The sequence below is a fragment of the Bactrocera tryoni genome, chromosome 1 (genome assembly GCF_016617805.1).
Source record: "Bactrocera tryoni isolate S06 chromosome 1, CSIRO_BtryS06_freeze2, whole genome shotgun sequence".
In the NCBI taxonomy this organism is placed as follows: Eukaryota; Metazoa; Arthropoda; class Insecta; order Diptera; family Tephritidae; genus Bactrocera; species Bactrocera tryoni.
In genome coordinates, this window is record NC_052499.1 from 25,616,310 (window position 1) to 25,628,687 (window position 12,378).

General features: G+C 36.9%; 1 protein-coding gene across 4 annotated transcripts in view; it reads right to left on the reverse strand.

Annotated features, from left to right (window-relative positions):
* Positions 1 to 12,378, reverse strand: part of LOC120766809 (dystrophin, isoforms A/C/F/G/H) — a 776,746-nt gene that overhangs the window by 413,277 nt on the left and 351,091 nt on the right. For all 4 annotated transcript variants that reach the window (XM_040092514.1, XM_040092517.1, XM_040092515.1 and 1 more), the window contains 2 exons: positions 10,572 to 10,722; positions 3,936 to 4,059 (listed from right to left, as the gene is read on the reverse strand). In XM_040092514.1, coding sequence (XP_039948448.1) covers positions 3,936 to 4,059; positions 10,572 to 10,722 — 275 coding nt within the window. The remainder of the gene's footprint in view (positions 1 to 3,935; positions 4,060 to 10,571; positions 10,723 to 12,378) is intronic.

Sequence of the window (12,378 nt, forward strand, 5' to 3'; positions counted from 1 at the left end):
TTTAAAAAATATTTCCATATTAATTAGAGAGGAGGAGAGTTAGGTTAGGTTAGGTTAGATGGCTGATCAAAGATCGCACGTGGACTATACGTAGTCCTTTGTGATGCCATAGAAAAAATAAGAGGAGGAGGATACATGGTAAAACTTTTTGGGTAAAGGTTGGTTAGCTTGACGAATAAATTTATGTCCGACAGTATGACTGGAAAATATACAAGCATGAAACCTACCTGCATAATCTGATCTTCATTAATGTACACTTTTGTTTTAATAAATATATGTCATTCAATAGTTTGAAATGCAACTAATTCTCTCGCAGTATAACATCATACAGGTGAGACAAGTTCACAAGAGTTTTGCGAGCCACATTTTTTCGGTTTCTTAGAACGAATGGGTTTCCTATGTTTCCACCTTTACCAGAGCTATGTAATCACCTGGTTAATTATGACGAAATATGGAAATTTTTGTTGATTTCAGAAACCAAGCTAATGCTAGGGGTATATGCTGAACTATTAAAAGTTTGCGGTCAGCATAACTTTCTATAGTAATACAAAGCTACTAAAAGCCATACAATAAGGCCAATTGAATATCATTTTCGACAGCATAATCAAGAGCGACTGTAGACTGGCATTTGCTGAAAATGTACTATTTGTGAAATGGCTGTGAGTCGCAGCACGGTTTACTGGCAGGATATGTGATACTCTTTGCGCTTCATATGTGGGTAGCCGTGAGTGAGCTGTGTGGATATAAGCATAAATATCTCTCTACTCTTTCCCACTGGCAGTAAAAACTAATGGCTGAAGTTGTTTGCCATTTCAAACAAAATTCAGTATTCAATTGCAATCGATATTTTAAGCGACTGTTTTTTTTGATATTTTGTGCATGAGTATAGAGTTGACGCACGGTTATGTGGGATTTCTAAAAAAAAATTTTAGTCCGACTGGTATACGTATTAGTCTGAAATTGGCAAACCCAACGCTGCAATTCGGAACGGATCGCTGCAAAAGCTTTTTAAATTTGGTTAGTGGTTGTCTGAGGATGCTATCATAATGAAATTAAGGCGAAAGTTGTTCAGCATGCTCATCGCTTATTATTTGCGTTAGTTGAATGCATTACTTTATGGAGAGTGAGTAAAATTATACTACTCTGAACTCTTTGATATACTCAGTATTGTTTTTAGAGCGTCATAAAGATGTGAAAAGTCGGTGGGACACACTTCTCGACCCGTAACTCGAATGCGGCAATCTGTTGTTGTATTTCTTCAGAAGTGAACTTCTATTTTGTTAAGCAAAACATTAGCTGATGGTATGTATACATCGATTTAAATAAGGTTAGGTAAAGAGATAAAGCAAATTTTCAGACAAAAAAATATATTTTTTAGAAATAGTTGGAGGCTTAAGGGGGTATTCTGGTTTAGAAATTCGAAAAAATTGATTTTTTTTGCATATTTTTATAGTATAACCCTTCAAGAAAATGCCCCTAAGAGGATTTTTCGAAATTCAAATTATTTTCCAAGTTACAGCTCATTTTGTGACTCCGACTCCGACCGCGCGTGATTAGTTCTCAAACTTTTAACTCGTTTTTCTCATAACAACTTTTCTAGAAAAGGTGTGCATGATATCTCACGTTCTATTCAACCGATTCACATGAAATTTTACACAGAGCTTTCTTATACATTATAGTATTGCACTACGAAAAGCTTTCGAAAGATTTTTTTTTCATTTTTAAAAAATTCCGAACCACAAAAACACGGTGAAAATACGAAACTTTTTTTTCAAACCTCCAGCATTTTGTAAATTTTTTTTTTCAAAAACGTTTCGTAGTGCGTTAGCTACACTTTTACTCTTCACGGATTTCGCATAAATTTTCATTTTAGATCACGGAAAGGATTTATATCCTGCACACCAGGACAAGCCATTGTTTCATCAGTCTCTGCTTCACCGCCCTGCAGTTTTTTTAAATTTAATTCTTTTTATGTTTTTTATGTTTTGTATTCTTAGAATATCAATAAAAAGCACGCAAAAAAATGGATAGTAAAAATAATTTTTGATTTTTTTTGTATCGCGTCAAAAAAATACCTAAAATTTGGGCTTCTAAACCAGAACACCTCTTTAAAACGATTTCACAGACTTATCATTTGCTACGAATGCGATATCATAGTATACTATAAATGAGAATACATTTTACTGGCGTGTGCAATAATCTATTCGTGAAAACGCTGGGTATGTGCAATATATATGTATATAAGCGGGTAATCGGTTTTCAAGCGTACTCGGTATAAAATTTATGGAAAATTGGCATTTTCTTTCTATTTTTTCTTGCATATTGCATTTTTTATGAAACAGGCAATAAAAGGTAATCGGTTTTCAAGAGTATCCGGTATAAAGTTTTTGCAGTATTGGCTTTTTACTACTTTCGTTTATTTCTTGCATATTGCATTTTTTTATGAAACAGGCAATAGGGGGTAATCGGTTTTCAAGAGTACCAGGTATAAATTTTTTGCAATATTGGCTTTTCACTACTTTTTATTTTTTCTTGAATGTTGCATTTTTTTTTAGAAAACAGACAAGAGGAGATAATCGGTTTTCAAAAGTAACCGGTATAAAATTTATGAAATATTGGTTCTTTACTCGTTTCTATTATTTCTTGCATATTGCAATAGATCATAATCGGCAATAGATCATAATCGGTTTTCAAGAGCAATCCGTATAGAATTTTCAGAAGATTCATCTAGTTTCTTTCCTTAATTTTTTCTATTTTTTGGTATTTCATGTTTAGTAATAAAAAGAAAGTTGCACGTAACTCGGTTTTTCTCTTCGTTAATATATGTATGTATACTTGCATGTTCCACACTTTTTAGTAAACAAGCTTAGCAGGTAACCGGGTTTCAAGAGTACCCGGTACATAATTGTTATATATTCAAACTGTTTTATGTATTTGTTAACCAAATCAGCATTGCAGCTTCTAAAACGATTATTTTTTGCAGTTATTCATATGGTACACCATGTCGTATAAGCAACACAGAATACATAAGGCGCACCTATGTAGTACTTGTATAAATGCTTAGCTCATTTGATGCATAATTTTAACTGCGTATAACTTCCAAAGGAAAGTTATTAATGGAACAAACCTTGTAGATCTTATTTGTAGAGCGAAAAATTTTGCATTAAAATATCATTTTTTCAAAACCCAAAAAAAAAATCTACCCATATACATATAACAATTTAGGTAGGTTGTACATAAACATAACAAGCACATGTTCTATTTTAGTTGGAGAGCTAACAATACACTCCAATTACAAGCAAATAGCAATTGACGTTACTATCTTATACCACAACAACAATAGCAACAGCAATTGCTTGTCAGCAACATTCCACCACTGTATCGTCGACTGAAAATGGCCTACTGAGCAGTTGATGGTGTTGCAATGTGTTTGAATTGACACAATTCTGATGGGTAATTGTTTGCTTTTGTTTTTGCAGCTGCACAAACAGATACCATTTAACTCCAACACACACACACATACATATATGGCTGCAATTGAATTGGTTTCTGCCAATAACACACACGCTTGCATACCTATCTATGTGTATGTGTGCCTGGCAACCGTTCAGTGTAGCCCTTTTTTGGAAAGGCAATTGAGTGTCGCATGATGATCCCGACTGTTTAATGCTATTAACACCAGACAAGGACTCGCTCTTCATATGCACACACACATACCCATATATACATGTATATATAATGTTTTGTTTATTTGTGTGTGCGCTTCAGTGATTATTTATTGATACATCAAACACGTGCATGCACATACATAAATATCCCTGTATATGTGCACCTTCATTCAAATATCAGTGCGCGTATGTGTGTGTATTGATGGCGCTTGGCATTGTATTTGTATTTGTAACAACATTGTGCATTTTCAGGCCGATTTTACTCACCTTCCGTATCGCTGTTGTCCGACACAGGTGGCTCACTCGAAATATATTGTCGTCCACTCAATAAATTGCTTTCGACAATGGGACGTTTGTCCTCCAGTTGACGTCTGAAAGCCTTATGATCGTCCTGCAAGTAGAAATTGTGTTGGTAAATATATTTTACGATTGTGCTAAAGCAAATTTTAAGGGCTGCCATTTCTGTTTTGCATGCAAATTAAAAATTTACTTGTATTGATGATGATATTAAATTATTTATAAAGAATGCATGGTGTTGATTTGTCCTTTGTTTGCCATAGATTTAAGAGTTTATATAAAATTTTGAATTAAACAATGAAAAATGTTGCCAAGAGAGCAAGAGACAGCGTTCAAAGGAGGTAAATGAAAGCAAATGCGTGAACTCGACTCTTCTTGTTTTAAAAATTAACAACAATGTTGAATTAAATGCAAGAGAACTTGTTAAGATCGTTCAAATTTTGTATAACTAGCAGCTATTCCCTGTCAATTGAATTGCATCAAACTATTTTATGATAGATATGGTCACCCTGAGCAGGACAACCTTATTCGTTCTGGCAACACTTATTTTCCTATTTCCTTTTTGTAAAGCTAAGAAAATGTTTTTTCTAGTGTTAACCACCGAAGATATGTGTTTATAACAGTCTATCTAATTTTTATCAGTTACTTTTTCGATTTACCAATTACCCAACTAGTCAGCAGACTACTCTTCTTCAAAAAACTGGAACTTTTTACGAGTTGGTGAATAAAATTTCTGAAATTACTATCTAAAATAAATAAGTAAAGTGAACTGATAAGAGACTTGACTAGTTTGAATACCGGTTTGAAACTTCGATTAGTCAATAACTAAAATAATTCTAGCCTAGACACGTACCTTTTCATTATACATATTTAGTGCTAAGCGTACTTTTGGAAGTTAGAAAAAGTTCGAATTTTCTTTCATTAGGATTTTCGTGGATCCCAAACACTAGTGTTCAGGACTTGATATTTTGAGATGATCAAATCAATTATTTTTGATATGCATTGAGGAAAAAGTCTTTGACAAATCCAGACAAATATCTGAAATATTTTTTTTACACTTGAAAAGGATGCTAGTACGAATCGAAATATACTGCACATTTGGACACTACTCTACCAATATAAGGCGAGAAAATGCTTCGAAAAATTTGACACAAATCTGAAAAGTTTTAGTTTAATATAATTCCTCTTCACTCAACTTCATTTCATTACCAACCAAATTTGAAATTGCTAAGCACTGCAAAACTACTCCGATGTGGCTTAGCAGTGCACATGAATATGGTCCATATTACTGCAAATATTTGCCATCATTAAAAATTTCTTTGCTTCCCCGCAAAGACAATGACCCTTAAATTTGTTGCACAGTGTTATCAGTTTCACTTCAGTAAAATCACTTTACTCAGAAAGAATGCAATCTATGCAAATTTTAGCAACTTGCTGGACTTTTTCAATTTGCAACTATCTCCGCAAACTTCCTCTGCAAATGCCGTGCATGCCTAAAACTATACCTCGCATCAAGTTATTTTTTTGGAAGTTAGCCCAAGCAGAACACTTGAATGTGTCTACGACTATAATCAACTCCATTACATTGTATTTTCGTAAGTAATTGCTTAATGACCCTTGTCCAACTTTCACACACAAAGCACCAAATGCGTGCGCCTGTTTGTGGGCACACAAGAAGTGCGTCCATTTGGAGAGAGAATCACTTAAGGCTTTGGCGTGATTGTTTACACAACTATTCGTGGTGTGTTGTGGTGTTTTAGGGAGGCTGTGCGTTAGAAAGCAACGCAAATAAAACTAAAAGCATTGTCGGACACTCTGGTGGGCATTCGCCTTTTGGCGATGTGAAATCTACTTTCCACAGCCAGAAAACCGGCTAACGGCCACAGCTCACACAAGCAGAGCTTATTCGAAGTCACTTCGACTCGGTTCGGCTCACATAAGCGGCGAAGTCAAAACTGTTCTTACTACAGTTAGTCACATAAGGATTTTGGGACTCTGCTCATATAATCTTGCCTTGCTGGTGGCGGTGCCCGCCCACAGCTGAGGTGCAGCTAATAACGCTTGCATTCAATTGGAGCAGTTTCCGTAATTGTTCGTGCAAAAATAATATTCCAGCGAAACACAAAAGCTTATTTAGCTGCTGACTTTAGTTCGAGTTCGTAAAAAAGGAGTTTGTCGAATTTTTTTGTGCTTTGTTTGAGATTTCTTTTATTTTCACAGCCAATTTGACCAGGTGTCAATACTGTCGCTTCAGTGACTAACTACTTTCGCCTGATTGAGTTTTTTCTCTCTACTCGTGTGGAAAAAAGCAGTATAACAGTTCGAATTTATATTTGTGATTTTTACTACAAGATTTAAAATTTATTTTGGCCATTTTTTGAACTCAACAGCTATCAAATGAGAGCCTTTAATCATGATATGAAATGATTTTCCAGCAGGAGAGCACTTTGAACACACATGGACTTGTGGAAAGTCCAAAGATTACATACTCTCCGCTTTTCAAATAACCCCGTACAAAGATGCCAGAAGATGTCAAAAATGGAGATTTTTGAGGTCGGTAAATGGAATTTATTTTTGATATCGGACGACGAGAGAATTTTCGACGCAAAATTGAATTGAACCCATCAATGCCCAATACCCATTTCAGAAATTTGTGGGCAGATATAACCTTTCATACATAATGAAAACTAATTCTCATCAACTTTTTGATCTTGTTTCAAAAATATATTCATTTATATCCAATGTTGGCTTAGGGAAACGTCAGTCCAACAAGCTATTTTTGGAGTTATGGAATGGTTGTTTATGGTTCCATAATAAATCTTCATTTCCCCAAAAACAGAATTATAAAATTACCGTCATACAAAACCAACGGAGGATGGCAATGGTGTACTAAACTTCAGATCTTTAAGAAGGAGGTGCCTTATTCAGAAGATTTCGCTGAATTTGCGGTTTTCAATACCGACTGTTATGCCAAAATAGGGGATGGTGTCTTCAGTGCTTTTTACTAAAGACATTTTTTATTGCTCTTACATATAGCGGAGAAGCAAAAATGGCTGATGTAACGTGCGGCGGGATCTTTTGCTCGGAACTAGATCTCAGGTGACTCTTCAGGCTGCCAGAAAACTGCAGTATCTTTTAGGGTTTTCAGGAAAAAACCTTCGCAGCCAGATTAGCCACTGTATAGCTAACAACGAATGAGATAAAAAATATCAATATATATGCAATTACGGCAATAATCTCACAACGTTTTGCATCAGAGAATTTTCATAGAAACAGAGAGGCCGTATTCATACTGGCTGCATATATATTTGGTTCCAAGCCACAAGAGCACTCTGGGAAACGAAAAAGTCCTTGACTTGGATGAAGAATCAGATTTAGATATCAAATCTTTATTAAACTTCGCAAAAAGTATTGACGTCCGCACGACATAAACTTCAGCTCGTTTGAAACTAAACCTCCGTGCTATGGTAATTATCTTTAAACGCTCTCTGTTTTTAAGACATGCCAGCATGTTGTTCTGAGAAGCTAAGATTGACTGCAAGAAATACATAATTGATAACTTTCTTCATCATTTGAATTGAAGCTGCCGTGCCCAAGTAGTGTTTTTATCCATAGTCTCCTTTCTTAGCCTTAGAGGTTTTCCCTCATGGAATTCATGGAATTATATGCAGGGATTCCATTTTCTCTGCAGCTTGGCTTTTCAGTTTAAATTCAGCTAAAGGGCAACATCAATTACATAAATTGTTTCCATAAGATAATTACCCCGCCCTATATTTTTAAATTGTGTGCCTTTTACTAATAAAACTTCGCTTTCGCTGACTAATAGAAGCCATAAAATGCTTAATACCTTCCAATGAGCTCCACAATTATAAAAAATGCCATTTAAAACAGAAAAAGGTCACTTCGAGAAAGTGAAGGAAGAACATAAACACACAACTTCCGTGCGAACGAAATATGACTTCCAGTACTACACCAGCACAAACGCCTCCAACAACTTGAAAAGTGCGCGGGCATAGAGTGGCAGGGTAACTACTTGAAAGGAGGTCACACATTAGTAAATGACAGAGACGCACTTTGGCACACAGACAAAGGCACTGAGATGAGCCATATATGAGTTCCAACAAACATGCGACCAGATAAGTTATGAATATACATAGCACAGAAAATATGTGCTTAGATGAACTGTCGCATCTGGCAACCCGCCTCGTCCGCCCGCTCGTAGTACTCACACAAGTACACCACTTGGCTTGCTGTCAAAATCTCAAAATTGTCTTAACCTCAAAAATGAACCCACTTCATACGCCATTAAATCTCAAGTCGCATGCGACCTCAACGCATTAAGGCGAACCGACAAGGTAGAGCTCACAGTATAAATAGGCGAGCTTAGAGAGTAAATGGGAAGGATAACAATGATGCGCTAAAGGGGTGAGAGTAGAGTACAAGCGTAACGGTATATAATGTGTGAGGCAGTCAGTCGAGCGGATCAGGGCAACTTAGTGCCGGCAGCCGGTAGGTGGAATTCCGGCGGTGAGTAGTGATGATGGCCATGCTGAAAAGGTTGGCTCGTGGCTCAAGAGAGTGTGTGTGTCAGTTGTTGGCCTAGGTTTGGCAGTGGGTGCTGCTAGATGGTTCCGCTTGCATGGGTTGTTGTGGCGTTGGCAGGAAACGTCATGCGTTTTATTCCGTTGCCAAGGCAAAAATAGCCATAAATTATATTTCAGTTCGTTCCATGCAATTACTTGCGAAAACACTCAAAGTGCCACTATGTCGCTTAACTGGTTGTCGACAGAGGTGCACATACGTTTAGGTGTGTGTAATTAGCGGCATATATGGCATTTATTTCAGAAAATTGTCAGCGCAAAAATGAAAGAAGATTCTGCCTCGGAACCACAAAAAAGTTCTCACAAAATACCAAATTTTGAAAAAAGCGCTGGCAATATTCTTGGATGTGGTGTATAAGCTCTCTTAGTCGGAGGTTTGTCTGAAGATCCACAAACTGTTAGTAAAGATTATAGCTCTCTTAGGGTCTGAGGTGATACTAAGCTGTTTCTTTGATATACTAAACGTCGAACTATGCTTTTGCTTTGCAACATCGCGGTTTACGTGAAGAATTGTTGGAAACTTTAAGTTATGTCAATGGAACAGTTTTTCTTTGTTATGGATACTAAGCTTTGAAAGAAAATCAGGCGCTACAAAGAAAGATTAATGGACTTATGTTTTTAATATTTAGCATGTCACATCCCCAGCAATGAAAAATTAAAAATATGTTATGAAATGGTGTGAAGCCTGTCTGATAAGCTCAGCTGACTGAAATATATAGGGCTCTTTGACTTCAAGTCTACAGCTAACCAGACAGTTCTTCAGGGAAATTTACACTTGTCGTAACAAACCCTTATTATTGGGCTATACCACCAAGCACATTTCTGCGAGACAATCTATCTTCTGATTCTTTTCTCAGTATTAAATTGTATAATATTCATAAACATTTATTTTGTATTGGAAGATTGGGGAAAGTAGAAGATATCCCGTCTCAACCCTCAAAAGGTTGAGATATTCGCAGGGGTAGTACCCTATTTTTTATCACTCATCCAAAAGCTTATAAAGGAAAGCTCGCAAAGAAACTGTCCAGAGATAATCCCTCTCAGGTGCCTCAATACTCTTTCTTCGAAAGTTGGATGTGTGTTAGTCTGTCCACTGTCCATATTACAACAAAGTAATGTTGTGATATATTGGTGGTGTTCCAAGCCTTGCGAGATTATACTATTTATTTGCAGTTTCGCGGAAAGAATGCCTCTATAATCTGATACTTTCTGACTGTTTTGAAAAATTTTGATTCTCTCTAGAAACTCCGTAGACGTGACTAAACATTGAGGAACGCAATGTGATGGTGAACAATGTGCACATTTAATGACGACCTATTGCTCTTTTCTTCTTCTTCTCTTTCTACCTATAGTATCTTTCTCTCCATCCTGGGTCTACTTAAAAACGTCTAAGTATCTCTTTCTCCCTCTCTTTATGCTCAATAAATAAGATGAATGGAGAATAAGCGCATTTGTGTATACTTTTGTGATACCAATTAGCAGTCAATTATGGCACACATATGAGGCTCCTTATAACTAATCGGACGATTTTTTGAGAAACGGTCGAATTTGTTTTAGATTTCAATTTCCATGAACACCTCGCAGATATTCGATAGGTTTCGACCCTTGGCAAACGTATTATAAGCTCTAGAAATGTATAATATTGAAGTGGTCAAAGCATGACGAGAGGTTATAAAGGAAAGTTGATACCACAGCCCGCAGGTTAGGACCATGTGGTCGCTATCCTCGGAAAAAGAAATATGACGAAAGAGAGCGTAGGTTTAGTTTCTTCCTGCTGTTGTCATTCAAGACTAGATCACTCATTGGTCAATAAAAACAAGTGTTCTTCCTGGTGGCTCCTCTAAAACATTATATAATATCTGGCATTATCAAAATAATTATCAAATCATTGCAAACACACTTGAAAGGAAGACATAAAATAACAACACAATTCAATTTTACCGCTATAAATTGACCCTACTTGCATGCAACATTACCGCGCTGATTTCGGCGACAACATACTTACCAATTGTTTTTGTAGACTCGCTGCGTCGCCCATCAACGGACCAACGCTCAGCGACGACTGCTCGGTATCCTTGCGTATAACCCATTCGGTGAGTTCGCGCAGCGACAACAGCAACGCATTCCAATGCTCCGAATTCGACTCCAAACGGTTTCTGCGAATGAAAAAGAGCGGACACGAAGTGTATGCGTAAATATGAGAGCGTCAAGTAATGAGAAGAAAAGGCGCTTGTTAGCGCTGGCAATAAAGAAATGCTAATAATAATATAATTTGGGTAAAATGATGCGTTCTGCTCGAGTGAGGGCTGCGGCATATCCCACTTCTGGTTGAACTTGAAAAAAGTAAGAAGAAAAATCGTCGAAATTATGCAAATTGTAGCGTTGCGATGAAATTTAATTTGCTTCAATAAAATGGGTGTCAAATGTACGAAAATGGATGAAAGGGAAAAAATAAATTGAGCAATTTGTCGCTGGTGTCCTTTTAAATTCCACAACAATGGAGTTGTTAAATTTTATTTCTCCCACTTTTCACGCGCTCGTTAAAGGTGTTGTAAATTGGGGGTCCTCAAGTCTTACTGTAAATGTAGGAGCTGATAAAGTATGTAGTTCAGAGATGGTGCTTTTAGGATATTATATATTCGAAGAAGCTAATTAATAGTAAGCAATTTCTAAAAACCACAATTTTTTTCACTTTTTCAGTTAAAGTACATATTAGGTTGTCAAAAAAGTCTTGCGGTATTTTCGCTAGTTAGCGCTGAAAGCGCGTAGTTCTAGTTTTATTCGTCGCATCGGGTCATGCTATACCTTTTTGGAAAGGCCATTTCACACGCTAACAAGTGTTTGATTGATTTTCGTTTCCTTTAAGTCGTTCATGAGTTATAGCGTCGCAAACATGGAGAAAAATAAAAAGAAAATACGCCATATTTTACAGTACTACTACGATAAAGGCAAAACTGCATCTCAAGCCGCCAATAAAATTTGTGCAGTTTATGGACCCGATACAGTTTCCATTTTCACCGCACAACACTGGTTTCAACGTTTTCGTTCTGGTGTAGAGGTGGTCGAAGATGCGCCACGCTCCGGAAGGCCTGTCGTCGAAAATTGCGATAAAATCGCTGAATCGGTCGAAAGAGACCGGCATAGTAGCAGCCGTAGCATCGGTCAAGAGCTGAGCATGAGTCATCAAAAATTCATTTCAAATTCAAGACTTTTTTGACAACCCATTATTACTTTCGCAAAACAGTTACAAATGAAATTTAAGAAAAAATTTAAAAAGGGGGGCTAACAGATCGGGAAAATTGCAATAAATGTCTAGAGCAAGGCACCAGGGAAACCACGGATCATCTCTTGTGTACTTGCCCTGCATTGCCAAGACTATGTTGAAAGCATCTAGTGTCCCTACGGTATGATACACTGGAAGAGGTATCGATAGGGAGGCCGCAGAGTCTGTTAAAATTCGCGTCAAGCGTAAACATCCTAAACTCCTACTACCTAATCCTCTTGGACTTAGCAACTGAACTTCATCTGGTATCGCAAAGGACCAAACTGGTCTATGCGTGGCTCATTGGCCTACCAGATTAACCTAACCCAACCCAGTATGAAGACACATCAATGATATTTTGTACCAAAATTTTATTTTAGCCAATGCTTCTTCAACCGACTCCACAATAATCTACGACCTCTTAATAGCGATTTCGCTGCTCAAATACCGACAAAGGATATGTAAGTGAAAATTAGTCGCTGGAGAAAAGGCGCAGTGAGCTGGAATTTTTCTGTAAAGAATTCCCAATTAAGCTCAGCTTTAGACTACT